We start from the raw sequence: 24,722 nt of genomic DNA, 5'->3' as shown, positions 1-24,722 counted from the left end.
TGAATACACTCCATAGAATTACGTTTCCTATCGCTTTAAATGCAAAGCTGTAGCTGTAGCTCGACTGAATCATAAAAATGATTTCTTAGTGCAGGAAGATCTGAGGAGTTGATGTTCTCATTGTGCAGATTAGCACATGACTGATGAGAGGTAACGGCTGCAGAGACAAGAGCATTTCTGAGGACGATGCTATCCTCTTATTGCATTGCATCTCATCGCGAGTTGTTGAGCTTCAATGAAAAAGATAGCAATAAATATGACGTATAAATATATCAAGTCTGGATACAAGACTAAATGATCTATATTTTACAGCTTGAATAAAGAGTAAAATGAGAGATTCAGGCTGGTGGTTGGAATCATGCAGCTGCTGAAGACTCCACCATGTGACCCAGCTGAGTGGCTCTCATGAATGGTCGGTGTGGCACTTTTACACAGCCTGAATGAACGCATCTGCATCAGCATTTGCATGTGAATGGGCGTGTCATTCACACCGCCTCTGGGAGACTTCTTTTTTTTACAGCGCTCTGCTGTTAATACGAAGCATGTGTTCTCACATCTCATGCAAGGGAAGAAGAAGAAAGCACAGTTCCCAGACCAACAAGCGTCTCCCCCCACCATTAAGACTCTAAAGCCATCTTATATGAGGCTCCTCTCACCATCTCACTCTGACCAAGCCCGGGTCATCCGGAGGTATCTCCGGTATACCCCGAGGGATAAAAGTTATCATCTTTCACTGATTCTGCTATACTTAAGTTGCCTCGTGCAAGAATTTTTTTTCCCAGCCATGAGTCACGCGAATGCCGAGGTACGCATCTTTTTGTCCTGTTTTTATCCTGCGAATGAATTTCTTTTACCAGACACAAAGTCAGACGGATACTTTTCCAATCTCACAGGGAAGCTTGAACTCCTCTGGAGATCTATACATTCCACCTACTGTTTAGTATACAATTCAAGGCAGCTGTGTGATCGACCTGCCTTCATCTTCCCCGCAGTCCCAAATGAAAACCACAGCCACAACTCTCTGTTACGATACTGCCCTGGAATGTTTTAATCGGAGGTACAATCATGGAGCCTCTTTCACACTGTTAAGAATACCTTAACATTTACTACCGCTGGTCTCCAAGGACCAGCAAGACTTTCCTTTATGAGTTCTGCATGTTGTGACTTCACTGGATAACACCAGCACATTCTATCCATTACTCATACTAAGAGCACAAAGTGCATGTGCTTACAAGGCCTTTGAATTTTGAGGGTTTTAATGTCCTAAATGCTTTGGGTCTGCTCAATGTGTTCAGCATCACACAGCTGTTACTGTTTCTGATGTAAACCAGGCCCTTTTCTGCTATTTCTACTATAACTGCCAGACAAACACTGACGACCCACAGCACACACTTACTTGCGTTCATAATTTAACACCTAAGTGAAAACCTGTGCTTTTTAAAGGGAATGAACCAGGGAGCCAGAGATAGAAGTCGGGACGTCCCAGGTAGAGCGAACAGGCCGTGCTTCCTGGAGGACACACTGAGGACACAGCCGTACGTGTATCTGTGCCGTTAGCAAGTACTTGTTAGCTATTACATGAAAGGCTGTGGGGCAAGTTAAGCAGACACATGTTTACTCTGTAGGTTCCCGCCAATTTAGGGTTCTGGTGAGAAACAATTACCTGTATCTCTTTGAATCTCCTTGAAATACTCAAATACAAAAACTGAGATCATTGTCGTCATCATGGAATAATGCCTCAAAAAGTTGTGACTATTATATATAGCTTCAGTGATAGATGACCATGTCTATTGTGGTGTCCTTTATGTGTCATACAATGTTCACACTTTGACAGCTAGATAAGCATCTGGTGCTAAACATGTTCTCTGATTGGACTGAAGAGGTCGTGCTGAACAGGAGTGTCAACGGGTGAAACATGGAGTCAGCGGCCCTGACACATTCCTCCTCAATAGAAAATAACCCCAGGGACACACACACACACACACACACACACACACACACACACACACACACACACAAACACACAGAGAGCATGACCTTTGCCCTTTGCCCTGCAGGGTGACACCTCAAAAACAGCTGGTCAGAATTGCACTCATGGGAAACAGGACTCGGGGACACGTAGTTTCTTTGCATGGGTGACACTGAGAGTTTGTCCGCCCCATTCGTTTTTATAGTGAGAGTTAAATTCAAAGAACTATGCCATGCTTCAAAAAGTAAAACTGAATTTACTAAGACATGATTCTTTAATACTCTTCAATCCTGCTGCTACAAAAAATACATCATGAAAACATCAAGATGACACCTGGACCCAACGCTCCCACCTGCTACGCTTGTGAATGCATAAATACACTTATTAGATATTGGTAATAAGCTGGCACTACATACACACAATTAACTGCTGTTCATTTCCTCAAAGTTGCAAGAGCCTAAATTTAATGTAGCAAAAAACCCTATTAAGATAGTTTATGTCAGCATCTTCTGTAAAGACCTAGAGCGGCCATAACCTTTCTTTATCATAGTCAACAGCATTTTACTTTTTGTTTTGAGAATTCCGACAAAACTGGGATGAACATATACTCGTATATATTATATAATGTATCATTAGTGTTTTGCACAGGCTACACAAACTGTATGTGTTTACATAAAGTAAATGCATATGCATGTGTGTGTACATACACGCAATGTATACTTTAAATACATATGGATATTCTAACTTTAAAATATCTATTAACTGCCAACACTTATCTGCTCGAAAAGTCAGCATTGACACTGAACATGCAGATATTCAACCTTATCATAATGCCATCCTCTCTGATATTCCTGAGGAAAAACACCCGACGAGAGTCCACCAGCTGCTCTCCACTGCATCTTCACACGTCCGCCAATTTATCTGCAAGCTAACGACGCGCTAACATAACTCAGTCAGCGTTCATTCACGCTACTGCAAAGAGCATGCTAGATTTACAACTTGGTGAGCACGCATGTGTCTAAGAATAGGAGGGGAAGGGGGGGGGGGGGGTTGTACAGCTGGAGTGCAGCTCCACAGAGGCATGCCTGGGATTCCAGAGGTGTCACCAGGGGAGCATCTTTCGTGTGCTCTTGTCCTCCCCAGGAGGAGCGAGGCGAACATGCAGACAAAACATCAGTCGGTGTGGTTGGAGACTTTCAGGGGGTGGAGGTGCGGAGTGTGGAAAAGCTCCATGGGAGTTTGGCTAGCTGATCTGTAAAAATGTGGACAATGCTGGAGAGGGTTTGCCACCAACTGCCATAGTTGGGGAGGGCGTGGAGATGGGATGGGAGACATGGGACAGTTTAGAGACCACCCGTTACATATTCTGGCAAAAACTAGCTGAGGGTTTTTAATCACACTTTATCAGATGGACCACTGTGAAAAAAAGGATTGAGAATGTGAGAAGCTCCTCATTGTTCCTGTTCAATTCTATTCTACTTAATTCCATTTGACCTCTTTATCGTCTTTTCTCCCCGGGCGCTACAATAACACCCTCTGCCCATCTGTGCAGCACTGGCCTGACCTGGCATGCAGACAGGCACAAAGATATAATCTTGTCAATGTGATTTCACTCGATTTAATATCTCATCACATAAGGGTGCATTCAACAAATTACTTTCACTGCCATAATGCCTCAACATAATCCACACTTGATAAGTAAATGCCCTCTGCGTTAAACCCGTCTGAAAATAGCTGGCGTAACACACACAAAAAACATGATGAGCCAAACTGGTGAATTAGAGCAAATTGTGTTTTTTGTATTTTTTCTGTGACAACCGTCCTGTCTTTTTCAACTGTACAGCATTAAAACAGCAGGAGTTGTCCAGCAATAAGAAGTAAAACCTACCCTGTTAGAAGTAGAAGAGCAAGAAATGACTTGTGCTCTGCACATTACGCCGTTACTCATGTGCTACACATGACTGAGGCACCTACCGAGGTCCAGCAGCCAGAACTTGCAGTTGTCAGAGGTTCCTCCCTGTGCTGAATCCATGGAGCAAAATGGGTTTAGAGACACGAGGGACTGAATTCCACGGGCCATGTCAGTCAAATATCAAGCCTCCAGATTCTGAACTGACATGTTCCCCTCACAGCATCTCCACAGGTACGATGCAGAGCCTAAAATTGTTTTTTTAAATAACTCGTAATTAGGAATAAAAACAAAACAAAAACTGAAGTAACTGCGTAGCTGGAATTCCAGGGAGAGAAAGTGTGAAGTCCAGAGTGAGGAACAAGGAAAAGTGAAATGAAGCATTAGAGAGTAGGATGTTTTCTCTCTCTTTGTCTCTCCTTCCCTCCCTCTCCTGTGAGTGGGCTGCTGTGAGGATATTGGGCAAGCCTCCACTGAGCCTCTCTGTTCCAAAGGGGATGTCTGTAAACATGCAGCGCATCTACCGTATTACCCTTTGTAGAAGCACCCACTCAGTTTGTGTGGGCGGGGTGCATATTTTACAGGCATTAGGATGCATAGAAGTTGTGCAGTATGCTTGGAACAAATATAGACTTGGTTATGAAATCCGAGAGAAGTGAAGAAGAGTTTCCTATTCAGTGGTTGGTTATGAATTTCAGATCATTTTTCTGAAAATCCGAATCTCCAACTGATTTTTTGGTAAATATATATATATATTCAAAACCTAATTCTGTTTTCCTACACCGTCACTTCATCTGACACACTGTGCAGTGTAGATCAGCAATGCAGGCGAGGTGCACAAAGATCTCCCTGTTTAACTGTGAGTGTGTGTTTGTCTCCACGGGCTCTAAACACACTCCATCCTGTAGGAACACGCACACACTCGTTCACACACTTCTCTTCTCCCAGCAGAGTCCTTCAATCAATAACACCGCCACTGCCTTGTTTGTACCTTTGCATTTATGTCCCCATGAGAGGCACGGAGAGTCAACCTTCATGCTTTGGTGAACAGGGGAATTCCAGGAATCAAACTGAAAATGTGATTAGAGTGCAAATGAAAGTGCTCGAAAGCCCGATTTAACAGGAATGTGTAGGTTTGCGCAGGTTTCGGCAGCTAACCGAACAACACGGGACTTGATGAAATATTTAGAAGCCACACGCACACACTGAGCACACACAGTGTTAACTACTGTTATTTCACACATCCTCTAATCAGAGCAGACAACCAGCTGCCAGCTATACGCTCTGCAGGCTAATCCTTCTGTTTGGGAACCATTTCATTCTGCCCTATTCTGTTATTCCAGACATTGGCCTCCAACAGTCAATTATTCCTGTGTGTGAGACACAGCAGGAAAAAGGGGAGACGTCCCCGAGAACACTAATCCCTAGACCGTCACCCTTCCGCAGCTTTGGACAGAGTGGCGTACATGGTTGACCGGTAAATACAAAAAGCTGACAAAGTAGCAAAGACTTTTTTTTGTTGTCATCCTCGTCTTTCTCGTCCTCAGCAACAGAAACCCCTGTGGAGAGAAGCTCCTTTCATCACTGCTACTGACCACACAGATAGAAACAGGGAGGGCTGGTAAGAGGACCAAAGAAAGACGGATCAAAAAAAAGCCATGGAGCCGCCGTCAACCGGGTAAAATAAGGAGTTGGGAGATTCTACCGTACTAGTAAATCATTCAGCTAATTCCAAAGTTGTCAGTTTCTGTATGTACACTGCAGGCATCCTATCATTTTAAACCTTTCACATGCCGACTTCAAAGAGACCGACAGCTAAACGTTTGTATTCTATACTACCATAGAAAGAAGCAGTGCAGCTCCCACCCATCCTCCCAGAATGAAGAGGGAACGACACAAACAGAAACATCTGTCAAGACAGAATGACAGTGGCTCATAACACTGACGGACCTTTACAACCACAACAACACCACCTAGCAGCCACCGGAGCCAGCAACTGGGCCTCAGTCGGAGAACCGGAACCAAATACATGTTCAGGGAGTTCCTAGTTGCAGGTTGACTTTTAAAGACGGGAGATGGGATCAAGCCTTCACTGCAAAGCATTCATAAGAAAACATATTTTTATATTTTGTATTCTATAACCCTTTATCAATATTCAATGTTATCTTGTTATTCATTTTGTGCTCCAATTTGTATCCTATTCTATTCTCTAGTCTGACGTGTCCAAATATACACATTAGACGAATGTATGTGTGTCTGTGTATGCAGAAAAGTACCACATTATAAGGATATTAAGAATGTGGCAGGACACCATTAAACAATATTTTTGTTATTGTTCACACACACACACACACACACACACACACACACACACACACACACACACACACACACACACACACACACACACACACACACACACACACACACACACACACACACACAGATACTGGAGTTATGGACTCCTCTCAATAAAACAGATGCAGATTCTGCACCTTCACACGGCTGTTTAACAGTTTTTGTTTGTTTGAACAGTATGAGGGATTCTGACAGTGATCAGATCAGGCAGATGTTACTAGCGCTTAGAATATAAAGGTTGAAATTATTTTAAGATAGTTAATAGAGAGCTGCTCCGGGGCTTTCCACAGTTGCATAGCAACATCTAGAAATACATGCTTGTGCTTTCCCGTGCTCGTTTGGTGAGAAGTTAAGGTTCCGCAGGTCACCGGTGATTTGTGTGCAAACAAGACGGATGAAATACATCCCACCAGCATTCCCTTATGTTTCAAGTGTCCATGTATGTATGGATGTGACAAGCAGCTGTCGGGTGAAATACAAATATTCTGCAGGACACCTTTGTGGTTTCCAAAAAAATGAAATGCATTAAATGAGCTTTTTCCCTAATGTGCTGATTTGTCCAGGTGTTCCTCACTTCCACCTGCCAGTGTGTGTGTGTGTGTGTGTGTGTGTGTGTGTGTGTGTGTGTGTGTGTGTGTGTGTGTGCATATGAACACACTCTCATCCTACCTTTGTGGTTGAAGAGCCCCTCCATCTCCATGGAAGACCTGGAGTGAGCGATGCAGAGCATGGAGCAGGGTACGATGCCCTCCTGGGCCGGAGAGCGGTCTGTGGTCCTCACCAGGCACCAGTCCGGCTTATCGTGGAGTCGCTCCAGGACCTCCACGGTCTGGCCTCGCCGCACTGTCAGCTCCCCACCGCTGCCACCGTTACTGGCCACAAAGTCATGGATCACCACCGTCAGCTCACAGCCACCGGACAGCTGAACGGGAAGAAAGACGTCTGTGAAAACCTAGCGATGGCGATCTGTAAACAAAGGCTGATATTTGTTCATTTTTGATCTGCTGTGCACGTTTGCACAAAGCATGAATGCACTTTGCACACGGCTATGGATGAGGATAAAGTACATCCAACAAGTCTGAAAACAAAATACTGTGAAAGTAAATACAGCGAGCATGTGTGTAGTGATAAACTGTGATCAGATTGTTGTTAAACTGACTAAGGAGGAATGTTCATTTTCCAAGCTACTGTTCATACGCATCTCATCCAGATAGCATCGATGACCAGCGCACATTTCATTTGAGTTTGTCATTTTTTTCTCCTGCATTTTAATAATATTGCCACAATTATTTTAGAAGGAATAAGTTGACCGTTCAGCGGCGGTGGTACATCGGGTACTTACTTAATCGTACTGAGTAGTTTCTTCTTATGCTACTTTATACCTTTTCTCTTGGTACTTTTACTTAAGTTAAAGGGTCTGGATACTTGGTCCACCACTGACATTCAGTGAAACTACTTCTGACATCACAAAATGAATGAATGAATGAATGGGCTCTCAAAACGTTTCCCACACAGCATCCTTTGATAACAGCGCCGGTACTCAAGCAGCACTGCAAAGTGAAAGTCTACATGCAATCACTGGTGATCGGTGACTCACTCTAGCACAACTGAACGAAACGTCACTCTGACCACCTGACTCTGAACATCCGAGTGTCTATGAGAAGAAAGGAAACACTCGACGGAGGGGGAACATCTAGCAGTTAGTCAGATAGATATACAGCAACAGTACACCAGAGGGTTATTCTACAAATATGAATTACAAAAGCTTATACAACTCTCAACTGTCTGGGACAAATTCAAATGAATTGGCATTATTGGACACAATAAATACAAAGCCATAAAGCCATAAATGTCCAACCAATATGAAGCCATGTTGAGCTATGAAACCTTACAATATTTAAATCATCTTGTGAGCATTTATATCAAATATGACTAAATGGCAGATGAGAACATTCCTCATACATAAGTTATTCTATTAGTCATACGGTTAATAATAGCCACATTCACACACTCCATGCTTTCAAAGGTCTGTTCCTTATTTCTAGTGTTGAAATGTATGCGGTGCTGCAAGTTCTTTAGAAGTGAAATAGATTGCGTTGCTCATTTCAAAAGATATTCGCAGAGTAAATGTCACAGCGGTGAATATCAGCGGAGCACATTCTTTACAACCTACCCTTTGGTAGTGTGGTAAAGCCAGAGAGCTGAGCAGTTGAGAGACGGGATGTGAGATCCTGTCCTCCAGCCTCTCCATTGTTTTCCACTCCCTCATTACGAGAGAAGTCCCAAAAAAAAAACCCAAAACCAAACCTCTACAGCAGTCCACTAAACGTCCTAGATCACAATGAGAAGCTGCTCACTGGGTAAGCATAAGCTGTCTGGAAAATAGGGCAAATAATGGAAGGTTTTGTGGAATATTTCCCCTGGGAAAGGAATATTTGAGCAGATAATCACAATCCTGATGCATTATAACATCCCAAGGCCAGAAGAAAAGTTGCTGCCATCCACTGCAACAGCCAACAGCGCTCCGCCGCGGGCTCTTACAATCAGCCTATTGAAGCTTAAACGATCCCCTGTTGTGCGCCTCTTCCCCGGAGCGGTTAATCCATGCTTGTCTTTAAACAAGCGTTGCCGCAATTTAGCTCGCTAATGCCGGTCGATCAACAAAAAAAATGAGAAGAGAAAACACAGAATATTGCCCCAATGTTTGTACGTTGGAAGCGAAGTGTTAGATCGATCGATCGCTGCGAGGACTTTAAAACCGCGCTCTCCTGTCTGGCATACAGACGAGCATCCTCTGTGGAGAGAGCGGGGGAGGCTGAAGCTGTTGACACACAAGTCAGTCACTCAAGCAAAGACACACACGGGGACATGGACACACACACACACACACACACACACACACACACACACACACACGCCACTGTCACTGCCTCTTGAATGAGAGGTCTCACAGAGAGTCCTCACAGAGAGTCCTCACAGAGAGCGATAGAGAGAAGCATTCAGAAGGTGAGATTGAGATGCAAAATGTATACTTGCGTGTGTTGTTGTGTGTTTTGAATTTTTGAGCTTGAGAGTATGCCCTTAACTGAACAATGACTATTTAATTAGTTTTGACACAAGTGGATTAAACCATAGCAATAGCGATTTACACACACACACACACACACACACACACACACACACACACACACACACACACACACACACACACACACAGAGCTCTCCATTACAATTTGCTTTTATGCTTAATGAAAGAAGCACAGAGCTGAGCTTTGTGCAAACAGATAACTAAACAGATACAGTGGACACTCTAAGGTACGGTACTTGTTTTCCTGATTGTGTATGAGGCCGAGCTGGGGGCCGTCCAATTATAAGTGTGAAAATAATGACCTCACGTAAGAGTCCACAGCTTCAGATTATAATTAGTATGACATAAAAGTATGGAAATGTTGTTCTCTATGTATGCTGTGTGTGTGTGTGTGTGTGTGTGTTGGCTTTACAGTTGCTCATACTGAGCGTAGGAGGACAAGCCTTCTGTGGTGCTATTACCAGATATAACCACAACCGACTGTCCCTGTTCACAGTGAGCAAAGCCCCTCTCTCTCTCTCTCACACACACACACACACACACACACACACACACACACACACACACACTGCTTTAAAGCCCCGTCAGATGGACTGTTTCTTCCTCCTAACACTTTCACAGGAAGCAACTTGTGGAGAGTCGCCTGCATCTAACCAGGTTGCAGCTTTCCGATGTGTGATGGCCTGACATGGACCGCTAGTGAGTGACAGCTTAGCTACATGCTGACTGAATTGACTGAACGGTGCGGCATGTGCAGGGAAAAGAAAACAGAAAACGTCTATTCAGTGTATCACTAAAGCTGCTTCCTACTACACTTTGAGGATGAAGAATGCCTGGAGAGTGTGTGTGTGTGTGTGTGTGTGTGTGTGTGTGTGTGTGTGTGTGTGTGTGTAGTCAAACCTTATCGCTGTCCAGTGTGTTCTGGGAGGTACGGGAGGCGATGGAGATGGTGTCCGGTTGGCTGCTGGCGTCTCCCTGGCTGTCCAGCTCCTCTCCGTCCCTGCAGGCGGACAATATCATCACAGTCATTATATCTTTACCATTATATTAACACATTATGACATTTTTATAGATTTGTTACTGAATGTACTGATGACTGAGTTGATCTTCTGTAAGAGCCTGGATTCTGAGATGTTGTATATATATCCAGTATGGAGCAGTACATTCACTGCTGTATATGATTTCAAATGTATGTTGCATGTATAAAATAACTTTACCGGAACACAATTTTATGATGGCTCACATAATTAACATTTAAGCTCACGAACAACATTAACAGCAACTGCAGTTCAGAGCGATGCGCTGTTCGCTTACCGTCTGCCTTTATGCTTAGCCGTGGTGGCTTTAGGGATGTGGATGGGCTCCTTCAGAGCTCCACGCAGGTGGACAGTTCGCTCCTGGATGACCTCTCTAATGTGTTTGATCCAGTCCTGCTTGTTCTCAATGCTTGAAGCCTGGGACACAACACATGATCGGGTCCGACAAAGGTTAGATGTACAGGTTCTGGTGTGTGCAGGCAGGTCTTTTTCATCAGTTTTCATCCCCAAAAAAAAATCACTTGGCCTGAATGAATGAATTGTTGAGCCATTACACGGTATGGAGTTTAATTCAGAGATTACATAGCGCTCCCTGAGTGCTTTGATCCCTGCAATCTTGCACGCGAGTCACGCGTCACCATTCAGACTCACTGTGAAATGCCGATAACTGCGTCTCATATGCTTCACTTAGGGTTTCCACAGAGAGGCGCTTATTGTCAGCCTTGTGTTTATTTACGTCACCGATCCATCGCAACGCCGTATTTAGTGTATGACTACGGTCGCCTGTGTCTTCTCTTTCTCCCTCACTTAGCAACCAGCAGCACCAAGGCTGCAGTGGCAGCGTGTTACATAACGATGATGATCGTCAGGACTTGTGTAATAAGACAAGATAGCTGCACGGCACACAGTCACACGTCGTAACACAGACACTGTGTCAAAAACAAACACACTACATCTACACACGGAGCCCGCATGAAGCCCTGCTTCTGACTCACTGCGTGAGAACTACCAAGTTTGCTTGTGAGTTTTGATTATGACCCATCGACTGCTATGCTAATGTTTCTGTGTGATGAGTGAAGAAGTAGCAGAAAGTAACACTCCACCCCCCCACAGGGAGTGAACTTTCTTGGCTGAACAGAGGGGACAATGCAGGATTTAATGAGGGCCGACTACAGACATGGAGCGACTCTTCTTCTTCTTCATGCATGAACAACTTGGCCTCCTCTGCAGAAGGGGAATCACATTGGTGGTGGTGGTGGGGGGGGGGGGGGGGGGGGTCTATTTTACACTTAGTGCATAGCTCCTTGTGAAGCAAACATATTTTGGTTCCTAGTTCTAACTTGTTAAATGATATCAGATACTGTGGTAAAATTGACATTGTTAATGCAAATATGAATGCAGTGACCAAACACTGAGCCGTTATCTTCACCAAAAGCCACGTCTGGACGTACCTTGAGGACGATCTTGTTGTCTGAAGTCGGGGTTCTGCCCACCCACAGGGCAAACTTACAAGGATCTCCTTCCACATGTTCTGTCACTCCAAGCTCGGATGTCTAAGGGGACGAATAAGATGTCAGCAAATTTATATGATACATAAACAAAAAAAATGACGCGAAAACAATGTGTAACCAAAATAAAAACAATAGAGGATTTCCAGCTGACCCAACTCTAAAAACCCAAGGATCAATCCTGAACCGATCCGGGTCTTAAGTTCACACTTTTGAGCTAGTCTCAGTCTTGCGTTGGGTCAAGATTGAATTTATATATTTATATATTTGAGCGACACATGCTGTAATCAATACACGGAAAGTTAATTTAAGTTACAGCATTTCTCCACTATGGTAATTGGGAGGAAGAAGCAGAAACAACATCGTCGGATCAAACGGTGCATCACTTACAAAGAGCTTGCTCTTGAACAGGTACTTGCTGCGCCCGTTGGAGTCTTTGACTTCTTTGCTGAAGACCAGGGACATCTCGAAGAGGAACAGGTGTCGGTCGCGACCCTTCCGAATCAGAGTCTTGGGGTCCCACACCTGGAAGGACTCCTGAAGTATCAACTCTCCCTGGGAGTCTATGTTCCCATCAAACCCTGAGGTAGTGAAGAGAGAGAGGATGGAAACGCGCCATTTAGGGGTGTTTGCATGTGCGTACCGACAGTGTGTGTGGGCGGCAAAATGGAGGGCGGTTGAATGAAGTTACTGCGGACGCAAAGCTGAGAAACGTGAGGTGAGTGCGAGCGACAAGATGAGAACTCAAGGTTCATTTAATAGGACACATGAAACTCTCAGAAGTTGTACAGGGGACTATCAAATACTCAAGAAATACTCAATACTCAACAAGTGTGTGTGAAAGTGTGTGTATACCTACCATCCAGCATAGAGAGGTGCATGGCATCATTGGCTCTCTTGGGAACACTGAGCATGACTTCAAGGCCATCCTTTATCTCACCTTTACCCTCCTCACAGCACGTCAACAACTCCTACACAACAGAGACAGACACAGAGAGGCATTTCAATCAAGTAAAGGACACATTCATGATATTGGTGATGGATTAAGTTCCTACTGTAAGCATTGGTTCTGCTGTACCTTGAGAAGGAGCTGGTATTTAGTGATTCTCTGGACCGGTTTGATCAGGTAAGAGGAGATGGAGTTGGCCAGGCGATGTCTTTGCTGGATTTCCTGCAAATCAAAACAGGGGAAACAGACACATGTCTTACTTGAGCTACGGTCTTTATTATTCTAGAAGGAAGATCCCTCATCCCAACTCTAATATCACTGCTTATTATACACCAAGCAACAATGGTAGTCACGTACATCAAAGTAGGGTCCAGCATGTTCCAGGATGAGCTGAGTGGAGTCGGGCTTGTTCTTACAGTAGTTCACATACATCTGGAACTTATCAGCCTGGGCAGGAGGAATAACAGCAGTACTTTACTCACCACTTATCAAGAGTCTTGGATGCAAAACAACCCCTTTAAAAAGAAGAACAGTGTAGTCTTCACAGTTCTAGTGTACTGTATATGTTTTGTTATTTAAACTTAATATGGACCTAGTCACATAGTTGATGAAAACAGTACAAATTAACACTATGGTGGTACAATTTATCAATTGTGGCCGGGTAACGGTATAATAACAGGTGAGGAACACAAAGACAAACTGAAACATGAAAGTCCCAACTTGTAGAGCTCTTACCCAAGTCACAAAACAATGGCCGACATCCTCTGGAAGCTGCTCATACTTCTCCAACTCCTTCAGGAAGATACTGTACAGAGACAGAGAGATTTAAAGTCGGAACAAATCCTGTTTACACACTACTTCTACATGTGTAATCTGAGACCCAATGAACAGATGTCGAGGGTTAGGCGTGAAGAACACATCAGATCACAGCTGTACTGACTTGTGATGAAACTCGTAGAGGTCCTGCATGTTCCCAAAGATAATGTGCTCCTTGTTGACAATACCAGGAGGAATCTCCTCCACACCGCTGGTCATCTCCCACAGGTACGTCTGCGCACACACACACACACACACACACACACACACACACACACACACACACACACACACACACACAGAAGAGCAGAATTCATTAAATACAGAGAAAAATCATCAAACAACTCATTTGATGTAAGAGCATTATATATTTCAATGAATCATTTATCAAATAATTAACAAATATATAACTAACCAGTGAGAATTAATAACGTATGTGAATTAAAACCAAAAGAATGAAAAGAATAAAATCTAATAATTGTTACAGTTGACCAATGAAAAAAAGGACGCATTAGTTAAAAGAAAAAGTGAAATGTAACCAATTTTAAAGGACGTGTTAATGCAATAAAAGCAACTAACATGACGACAACAACATTTCAAAAATCACAGCTGGGGCAATGAAGAGAACTACATTTGACAACAGTGCTTACATCCATACACTCCCGGAGGTCTCTGACGTAGGTCTTCTCCGTTTGAATCAGCTCAGCCATTATAAACCTGAAAGGACATGGAGGCACTGATGAACACGTTCAGGTGCTGAACTGTAGTTGACCAGATAGAAATAAAAACAACCTGTGGTGAAGACTTGTATGTACATAAAAAAACAGAAAGAAAGGCATTTCAAACACAGTTCAAATCACAAAGCTTTACTGTTTCCACATTCCTTGTAACTGTGGTACTGTTGCATTGCTGCTGTATGCCGATGCATTATAACTCCCCTATGGCTCATGTATAGCTTGTTAACATATGTACTGCAATGTACAGGCTGTTCGTAGTCTCTGTCCTGTATGAATATTCCCCATAAACAATTTAAAGCTAATTAGCAAAAATATTCTACTCAGCATCAGGAACACTAACACGTGTTGTGACTAATGCTCATAAGGCACATTGCTGCTCTTCCTCCTCTCACATGCACCATAAAGTCCATCTCCATTTGTTTTCACACTTGATTGAATGCACAGATTTTAGTGCATGCTATGATGTGCTCATGTTCTCTGGGTAATTTGACATTTAATTCCACTTTATCATGAACCCAAACGATTGGAAATTAAATCTGGCTGCAGCTATAGAATGTAAAACGAATTCCAAAAAAATACATGTTTTCATATGTTTGCAAAGAATTACTGAATTATTCATCCAGGCCTGCGTAGGAGACAGAGTTACTTACTCTTTCCTTCGTGCCGACTTCCTCTTCTCCTCATTTAGCTCATGGGCAGCATCCCTCAACTTGACCTCTGACCCTGGGGCACTGGCTGGGATGATGTCCAGTTGGAGCTCTTTACTCTGAAAAGGAGACAGCGGCTTGTATGTTGCACACGACAAGCATGGTGGTCATTCACTAGTCAACACAGCGATGTGTGACATATTTGCCTTCTCTTAGCACCAGTTCATTAAAATGAACTGCCGGGAGGCGGAGTTTAAAAAGGGACACGAGTGAAATTTGACAGTCTCCAATATCTACCTACATCTGACTACCTGGTGTAAGCTGCTACTGTTGAGACTACGATACAATGAAAGCCAGGGGTAGTATGTATGATTCAATCAGATAAAAGATGATTTTGTTTTCTATCTCATACTAGAAAGGCTACAGGCCAAGGTTACATCCTCATTACTATCACCTGTGCCAGACATGGACTCCATCGCTCTACGGTCTTTCATCATACAGCACCAAACACGGTTTAAGGATAAAGATACAAATAGCGTTTGTCAAAACACATTGAGAATAATAGAGCTGGTATCAATATATTTGTATCAATGGTGTGTACTCACAGCCTTGTTGGAGTCAGAAGAAATGCCTAGGGCTGATTCCAGGCAGGTTCGGTATTTGTCCATGCGGAGAGAGAAGTCCCTGTAGCGCTTGTCCACTGAGGACACCCATTTCTTTATCTCCAGGGCATGGGCGTGGCCCTTGTCACAAAACCCATCCGCCAGCTGGATCAACAGCTTTACCCGCTCTTTGGTTTGCTATCAATAGAGAGACATTTAGGGAGGGGACAGAGAGAAAAGAGAGGTGGATGCAGAGAGCCAGCGCCGGTGGAGGACAGGTAGATAAGAGAGGGAGAGACAGAGAGAGAGAGAGAGAGAGAGAGAGAGAGAGAGAGAGAGAGAGAGAGAGAGAGAGAGAGAGAGAGAGAGAGTTAGGACTCAGTGTGTTGCTTGATGGACACAATAGCTTGTTCTCTAACACAATAACAGTGACACAGCGGTGAGGGATCGGGACAATACATTGCCCTGGGAATGGGCCTCACAGAAGAGCGCAGGACTGTGAAAACAAAACACACAACACAGCGAGCACAGCAAAGGGCCCACGAATACACACACACACACACACACACACACACACACACACACACACACACACACACACACAGAGAGAGTCCATCCTTCACACTTGTCTTTAACACAGTAATACATTCACCAAATAAACACACACACACACACATACCTTTGCTGTAATCTGGAAGTCTTCGTGCTCTTTCAGCAGCTCCTGTGTGTGGTGAATGCTGGAGCCGGTTGATGTGTGTGTGGACAGGTAAAACTCCCCAGTGTCATGGATCCACTCCAGGGCCTGAGGACACAGCCAATCACGAGTGAGCGCATTTAAACAGCAGGGATTTTAGTGACATCGTTTAATACAGTCTCTATTCACCCTCCTTGGCTGGAGACCCGGTACAAGTCGGCACACTTGAAACTCTTATAACAGTACATTTAAAGTCATGGGGTAGTTCACCATCATCCCCTTCATCCTCCCTTAGCGGGTTAAACCTGAACTAATCAGGGTTTGATATGGATAGTGTTTACCCTTATGATGTGTCCTGATCACATTCAGAGTAATTCTAGACTGACCCATATGAAGCAGGATTTAAATCTTATTACAATATGTTACCGTCTGTTAAAATGTAACTTAAAAAAAAAATAGTTTCTATTCTTTATCATGTACTTTATAACTGGGCCTGCAGGCACTGACCAGCAGAAGAAGAAGAAGTCAAACTGTGAGACCACAAAGCATTTGAGCCGTGGGGATAAAACCCGGATCGCCCTGCAATAGCCATGTCCTAGAAACATCGATGATGTCATCTGATTGCATTGGCTAAGTGCATTGCTGCGTGTGCCTGCGCTGTGCTATGCAAACACCACAAGATGGAGCAAAGTGTCTGCGTTCAAACAGCCTTGGACTTGGCACAGAAGAGCAGAGTTAAGAGCATTACTACCACACATTCTGAAGTCTTGGAAATAAAGAGTTTCCAGCTGTCAAGGTAAGGTTTCAATAAAACACTCCAAATGTCAGCTCAATCCGTGGAGAAAGAAGAGATGTGGGCTTCTACCGAAAAACAATACAATCCAAACTCTGTCCATCTCACAGGTCCTTTTATGTTTGGCTGATCTGAGAAACAGTGAGTGTTCTTGTGACATGACCCATCGCTCAGATCTCTATTCTTCCAAAAAAACAGAAAAGAAAACGTAAAACTAAAAAATAGCAGTGCTTGAAATGTTCAGCACTGCCTGAGGGGTGAAAAACGAGTGTTTGGCAATGCTCTGTAATAAACACAGTGTTTGTATTTACTAGGGCGATATAATGATGGCTGTCAGCTTACATCATTTCAAGTGTATCTGAAATGCATCATTACTGAGAAAACAGACTGCTTCATTTAAAACAAGAGACGAATGGAAGCTAACTGAATCCTGTCAACCTGCTGACTTAGTTCCAATACAGTCATCTAACAGGGAGGAGGCTTATTTCTGCTGACTCTGTGCTGTGATGAAATGAACGACACAATCTATCGATCTGCTCGGCCTTACCCCCGAATCATTTGCGAATGCCCACGTAAACATGCAGCGCTCATAGGGACACACCTGCTTGGCGCTGCGTTCAAACACTACATATTGCTGGCACTGGTCCAGCCTCCGCTTCCTCATGGTCCAGAAGTGAAGCACTCTGTTCTCTCTCTGCAGCAACTCATTCAAGATATCTGACGACACAAATCATTTGATCAAGATCTTTATTACCGTACATCAGCATGATAGAGGAGGAATATTGAAAACCTGAATTTATAATTTTGTGTTTTGGGAAAAAGTGAAAAGTGAAGCTAGGAACTTGATAAACTTTGTAAACATAAGATGCGTAAAAGATGACGGTGATTATTGAGCCGTCTACTTACTCTTGACCTGTGTCTCTGGGGCTTTGACATGGGACAACATGCCAGGCATGTTGACACTGTTCCTGTGCAGGTACTTCAAGAAGACATCAGCATTACGCCTGGCTAACGTGCAGGCCTGTACGTGTGCAGAAAGACAACGGATGTCAATAATAATAACTGTCTAATAAAATACTGGAAACTAGCTTAGAATCACACAAATAACAAGTGATTAAACGTGCCTTTCTTTAAATATAAAGTCAAGTAAATTCATCTTTGTCACCTTGAGGAAGGCCTCTTTCTGCTCCAGATGTTTGCTGATCATGGGGGTGACGTGGTCCGACTCGCTGTTCGGGCCCAGTTTATCAGCGCCACCACACCAGTCCTCCTCTCTCTTATACTCCTGCTCCAGGCTTTCTAACACACTGCAGACCTGAAACACAGACGATACGGTCCATAAAGCCGCTGAAACCTTCCCACGTCTATTGATGTTCACAAAGGAGAGCGTAATTCACATGGTCCTCGCTTGTCCTTTTGGCTTCAACTCACTCCTGCTCAAAAGGATCACACATACCTGTTCAGAGGTCTTGTAGAAGGCCACAGAAGCATTAACCAGCTTGAGTCGGTCCTCCATCTTCAGCATCAGCTGCTGCCAGTGGTCTGCCACCTTTAAGTCAAGCGAAACAAATCAACTCACCACTTTGACTGTTCTTGTTTTCTTATAGAGATGTATGTAAATGTGAGAGAGCGGTACCTTTTCAGCGCAGTCTCTGATCATATCCATGTCGTAGTGGTTTGCCTGGAGCAAGGCCTCCGCCTTCTGCTGTACCTGCAGCGCACTCTGATGGGTTTTCTTCACGGGGGATAAGGGTGAGATAAAAAAAACAATGAAATTCCAAAGTTATATGAATCTCTATCTCCCAATGATTGCTTTGATAATACGGCCACATCTCTCCCTGTTGGACCCCGCAGGGCAGTTTGGTGAAGAGTAGATGACTGGGGAGCAACAGAGGATAGCGTCTGATTACAGCGGTGTCATAAATATTGTCCTGGAGCGAGCATTCTGGAGAGGAAATGAGATAGGGAGGCGGATAAAAGGGACAGTATCTGGTGATTTTTGTGTCATAGCGGTTAGCCCGAGAACAAGGCTTTTGCTCCTCGATGGTTTCAGAGCACTAGGGGAAAGGAAAACCGAAAGAGATTAAGGAAGAGTGAGCGGCGTTCTGCCACCTTCTGGTAACGTCTGCAGCTCCTGCTGAGCACTGTCCAGGAGGACATTCCCATGTCACTTGTTCTTTTCAGGGACTAGTTATGGCATGTGTGTTCAAATTCAAGTCTCACATCAGCAATTATCATATTCACAGCTTTCTTCTGAGCATGCATCTTTGTGTGTGTGTGTGTGTGTGTGTGTGTGTGTGTGTGTGAGAGTTCTGTAGAAGTAGGTCAGCTACAGGCCTGCGTTAAATGAGCCAGGCTTGACGGAGTTCAAAGGAAACACACGTCGCATAATCAGTAGTAAAGCGAGAAAGGAAATGAATACAAAAGGTAAGCAGAGGGAGTTTTTATAATTCCATTTGATGTGTGACTTGTGGTGAGAAGTGGAGGCGGTGGAGACACACGCCTGAGATGAGTTTCAGAAAAAAGGCAAAAGGTTAAAGGACGAAGAGCAACGGAGGAGAGGAGATGAGGAAGTGGTAAAAGACGAGGTAGAAGGGAGGTGAAGAAAGGAGCAGGCAGAGATCACTCTAGAGTGAGGAAAAAGGAACATTTTAAAAACATTTCATTTTTCATTTTACCTCTATTGCATGTTGGAATTGTTCATGTTCCTTCTGCAGCTGTTCGGCTTCCTGTAATGAGCTGGCTGTGATCAGACCAGCGTTCAGCATTGACTCGCCATTACGGATCCAACCCAGAACCTAAAAAACACACACAGATACACAAAGAGTTTTGTAATTATTTACATTTCATCATTGTATTACTCGATCACTTTAACAGGAAGTATTTGTACTCCTTATGCTTTGAAAACATCTTCAATCAAACTCAAAAACTGTCCAAAGGTGTAGGCTGTTTCTCAATCCTCTGTGTCTTCTACCTACCCACAGTACATATTACATATTATAACTAGTCCTCTACCTACCCACAGTACATATTACATATTATAACTAGTCCTCTACCTACCCACAGTACATATTACATAATATAACTAGTCCTCTACCTACCCACAGTACATATTACATATTATAACTAGTCCTCTACCTACCCACAGTACATATTACATATTATAACTAGTCCTCTACCTACCCACAGTACATATTACATAATATAACTAGTCCTCTACCTACCCACAGTACATATTACATATTATAACTAGTCCTCTACCTACCCACAGTACATATTACATATTATAACTAGTCCTCTACCTACCCACAGTACATATTACATATTATAACTAGTCCTCTACCTACCCACAGTACATATTACATAATATAACTAGTCCTCTACCTACCCACAGTACATATTACATAATATAACTAGTCCTCTACCTACCCACAGTACATATTACATAATATAACTAGTCCTCTACCTACCCACAGTACATATTACATAATATAACTAGTCCTCTACCTACCCACAGTACATATTACATAATATAACTAGTCCTCTACCTACCCACAGTACATATTACATAATATAACTAGTCCTCTACCTACCCACAGTACGTATTACATATTATAACTAGTCCTCTACCTACCCACAGTACATATTACATATTATAACTAGTCCTCTACCTACCCACAGTACATATTACATAATATAACTAGTCCTCTACCTACCCACAGTACATATTACATAATATAACTAGTCCTCTACCTACCCACAGTACATATTACATATTATAACTAGTCCTCTACCTACCCACAGTACATATTACATATTATAACTAGTCCTCTACCTACCCACAGTACATATTACATAATATAACTAGTCCTCTACCTACCCACAGTACATATTACATATTATAACTAGTCCTCTACCTACCCACAGTACATATTACATATTATAACTAGTCCTCTACCTACCCACAGTACATATTACATAATATAACTAGTCCTCTACCTACCCACAGTACATATTACATATTATAACTAGTCCTCTACCTACCCACAGTACATATTACATATTATAACTAGTCCTCTACCTACCCACAGTACATATTACATAATATAACTAGTCCTCTACCTACCCACAGTACATATTACATATTATAACTAGTCCTCTACCTACCCACAGTACATATTACATAATATAACTAGTCCTCTACCTACCCACAGTACATATTACATAATATAACTAGTCCTCTACCTACCCACAGTACATATTACATATTATAACTAGTCCTCTACCTACCCACAGTACATATTACATAATATAACTAGTCCTCTACCTACCCACAGTACATATTACATAATATAACTAGTCCTCTACCTACCCACAGTACGTATTACATATTATAACTAGTCCTCTACCTACCCACAGTACATATTACATATTATAACTAGTCCTTTTCCTACTAGCTCTTAAGCTTTGACACACCTCGCCTTGCACACAGTCTCCTAGATGCACACAGCATCTCATTGGCTCAGAGGTTTGTCGGCCTATAGTTCCAGCCAAAGGGCATTTAAACTCAGTCTGTCAAAGACACGCCTCTCTCTCTGACTCAGCGAGCCCACCTGCTGTGTGGTGATGGGCACAACTGCCACTGAAGCGTGGCTATAAAAGTGATGATGGAGCACAACTCTGACTCTCTGTTTCCATTGCACATGCAGTGCCCTGAGGAAGGGACAGGTATGTTTGCTACTGACTATCAGAGGAGTGGTATATCCACTGTATGTGACGTAATGCAAGAACAAACAGCTGCAACCTCTATATAATTCATCAGTGCGGTACGGCATGCCATTAGATTAACATATATGCCAAGAGTTCCTCATACCACTACAACTGATGCCACTTTACAGTACGTGAGTGCTTTCATTTTTGCTCTATCCATAATCTGTGTTCTGAAACTGGCCAGGATTGAAAGGCTTCAATATGTATAAATACATCAGCAGCAGAAATGTATAAGCTACAATTACCAGATTATGGTTGAGTCCAACTTTAGTCTGACAGGCTTTGTAAGGGAATATAAGGAAGAAGCAGTCGAGCTGTGTTTAATACTGTAATCTGAGAAATCTGTAAAACAACTAAGACGTACATTCGTTTATGACGTGTGCTCGAAGTAGTTCAAATGTATCCACCAGCTTAAAAACAAGAGGCCACCGACTTATAGATCACATTAGCTGCATAGACACGCATGGGTTTCTGTAACAGTCTATAGTTGTATATATAGCACCGCCTCTCTGCGGGTAGATGAGTAAAAATAACCCCAGCATCATCTTACTGTCAGATCTGTTCATTCCATGCAAAAGGCAGTGAATCTTCTGAAATGTTTTGCCGCGGTTCTTCCTGGGTATCATCTTTGTTATTTTGGTCCCAATTTCAAAGTCTGCCACCACTTTTGTTCAATCTTTCATTTATTCTAGTTCAAGTTGAAACATAAAGCCTGTTGTTATTCGGCTGCACCACTATAATAACAGGCGTAGCTGTGAAAATGATCCGTATGTTTTGCTTTGCTTTGAAACATCAGAAGGCTACATTGCAAACTCTCAATTTTCTTGCTTTTTTTTTTTTGTTTAGGCACCGAATTCATTTTGGGAGAAAATCTACCAAAACAAAAAAACTTTTCATCTTTTTCCCTCATTTTCCTCTCTCTTTAAAACCTGGCTGAGCATCCAAACCGAACTGTATCGCTCAGACTATTCCCCAAAGTCAGACAGACACAAACACAGATAGAAACACAGCGAGAGAGAGGAAGAAAGAAAGAGGAGGGGGGGGGGGGGGTAAGAGACTGTTGACACAGGATGAGTCATCTGCCCGTGGTCATGTACCGACAGAACATAGCGTAGCCTTTTAGCACTTCAACACGCTCTGCTGTGACATCACGGTACGCTGGAGCAATACATTGTCAGACTGGCGTTCGACAGGTCGGTTTGACCTCAGCCTCACAGAGGACCCTAGGAGTGTTTGTTCCTAAAATACAACACATGTGAGCGTTCATCTATGAGCACACGTACGAGCTCTATTCCCACTTCCGATATCATATACTGTATACGCACAACATTTCTTTATCATGAATGCAATACGTTCTAAGTATATGTCTCAGCTGTTTAAGTAGAAAGCCTCTTCTGTTGTTTGTTTCCTTGACATCCTCCCTACAGCACACTTTTCCAATCGCTGCCCTCGAGGCTGTGTCATTGTTTCTCCGTGTTAAACTCCCTCGTCCTCTTCGTCTTCTTCAAGTACATACCTGTTTGACTTCAGCCTGCAGATGCCTTAATTGGACACACTGCTCCAGATGTCTCCTGTGCTGATCTGCTGCCAGGTCCAACTCCTGCTGCTTCTCGTGGAGAAACTCCAGCAGGTCCTGGACCCGTGTGGCCATGTCCACATCTCTGTCGCACAACAGCTCCACACCTGCACACGGTAGATATGTTACTATATTACCAATAACAATCCATCTTTTATAATGCCTGTTTATGTGCGTTTACTCTTACTTGTTACTCAGTCAATAATCACTAACTGTACTGTTCCTGACAAGACTAAATGGGGATTGAATAGAGGTATTAAGACGTATCTCTGCTACATGCTGAATCCACGTACTCTATATGGAATTACAGGGAGAGGTACAAAGTATGTATTTCATTTATACTCTGTGTTACCTGCATCGATAGACTAGCAACAGCTACAGATTTAACATTTTTAAAATAGATGGCATAAACAGCTTACATCTTAATAACACAAAGCCCTGAAGACTGTTAAATGCTGATCTTGTGAGAGCTGACTAAACAACGCCATTTCAGCACAAATCTATTCTGACAGATTTAGCATCCTCATCTGTACTCCCATTTAAGTCCTGCATAGTGGGCCAGTGGCGATGCTATAGCTGCAAGGCGGGCCCTAGTAAATAATAATTGTCCCGAGGCAGAGGAAGCTTTACTACCGCGATAACGGCCATGGAGGTAGCAGGAGCAGTGTCGCTGGCTGACTGCGGAGGCAGATTCTTTTGCAGAGCGTCAGCTAGGGTTTGCACTCTCTTACTTTCTCAATACTTCACTGCTGTTCACTGTTTCTGTCCCCACACTCACCAGACGCCTGGACCTCTGTGACATACTGCAGCAACTCCTGTCCCTGGTGGATGACGTCAAAGGTGAGGTTGTTCATGGTAAGCGCCTTGTCCGCATGATGCTGCAGCCTCTGCTCGGCCACCGTCAGGTCCTCCGTGTCAAAGTCACTCATCTGCTGGGACAGTTCCTCGTTCCATGACTCCAGGTCTGAGATGATCTGAGGGGGACGGGGACGGAGAGAGCGAGATAGGAAGAAGGGTTAACTCGGGATAAAACGGGAGAATGGCGTTCTACTCGTTCAAGAAAATGACCGGGAGACGATCGACACAAGTTACCAAAAGCCATTTCTAGTTCAAAATAATCTAGCATGCCTGTTTGACTTCACTGACTGCTCTCGAACCCAAATGGCGCAAATATTAAACAACAAGATGTGTTACAAAAAATGATTCACCAGCACAATCATTCAAAGGACCTTTTTAAGATCATTTTTGATTAGCCTGTCAGACAGTTTA

General features: G+C 43.3%; 1 protein-coding gene across 4 annotated transcripts in view; it reads right to left on the bottom strand.

Moving 5' to 3' along the window:
- The window catches only part of triob (trio Rho guanine nucleotide exchange factor b), a 93,953-nt gene that overhangs the window by 13,922 nt on the left and 55,309 nt on the right, over positions 1-24,722 (bottom strand). For all 4 annotated transcript variants that reach the window (XM_068736004.1, XM_068736000.1, XM_068736002.1 and 1 more), the window contains 22 exons: positions 24,232-24,427; positions 23,394-23,560; positions 19,786-19,905; positions 18,744-18,842; positions 18,564-18,656; positions 18,273-18,422; positions 18,014-18,128; positions 17,709-17,824; positions 16,300-16,422; positions 15,624-15,818; positions 15,022-15,137; positions 14,285-14,351; positions 13,759-13,868; positions 13,554-13,623; positions 13,176-13,265; positions 12,948-13,040; positions 12,729-12,840; positions 12,260-12,450; positions 11,813-11,914; positions 10,639-10,778; positions 10,225-10,324; positions 6,906-7,158 (listed from right to left, as the gene is read on the bottom strand). In XM_068736004.1, the coding sequence (XP_068592105.1) occupies positions 6,906-7,158; positions 10,225-10,324; positions 10,639-10,778; positions 11,813-11,914; positions 12,260-12,450; positions 12,729-12,840; positions 12,948-13,040; positions 13,176-13,265; positions 13,554-13,623; positions 13,759-13,868; positions 14,285-14,351; positions 15,022-15,137; positions 15,624-15,818; positions 16,300-16,422; positions 17,709-17,824; positions 18,014-18,128; positions 18,273-18,422; positions 18,564-18,656; positions 18,744-18,842; positions 19,786-19,905; positions 23,394-23,560; positions 24,232-24,427 (2,818 nt within the window). The remainder of the gene's footprint in view (positions 1-6,905; positions 7,159-10,224; positions 10,325-10,638; positions 10,779-11,812; positions 11,915-12,259; positions 12,451-12,728; positions 12,841-12,947; positions 13,041-13,175; positions 13,266-13,553; positions 13,624-13,758; positions 13,869-14,284; positions 14,352-15,021; positions 15,138-15,623; positions 15,819-16,299; positions 16,423-17,708; positions 17,825-18,013; positions 18,129-18,272; positions 18,423-18,563; positions 18,657-18,743; positions 18,843-19,785; positions 19,906-23,393; positions 23,561-24,231; positions 24,428-24,722) is intronic.

The sequence above is a fragment of the Cebidichthys violaceus genome, unplaced genomic scaffold (assembly GCF_023349555.1).
Source record: "Cebidichthys violaceus isolate CVI_PGR_0920_01 unplaced genomic scaffold, fCebVio1.0.p SCAF_7, whole genome shotgun sequence".
NCBI classification, from domain to species: domain Eukaryota; kingdom Metazoa; phylum Chordata; class Actinopteri; order Perciformes; family Stichaeidae; genus Cebidichthys; species Cebidichthys violaceus.
Note: the sequence above shows the minus strand (reverse complement) of the source record. Positions and strands in the feature narration are given on the sequence as shown.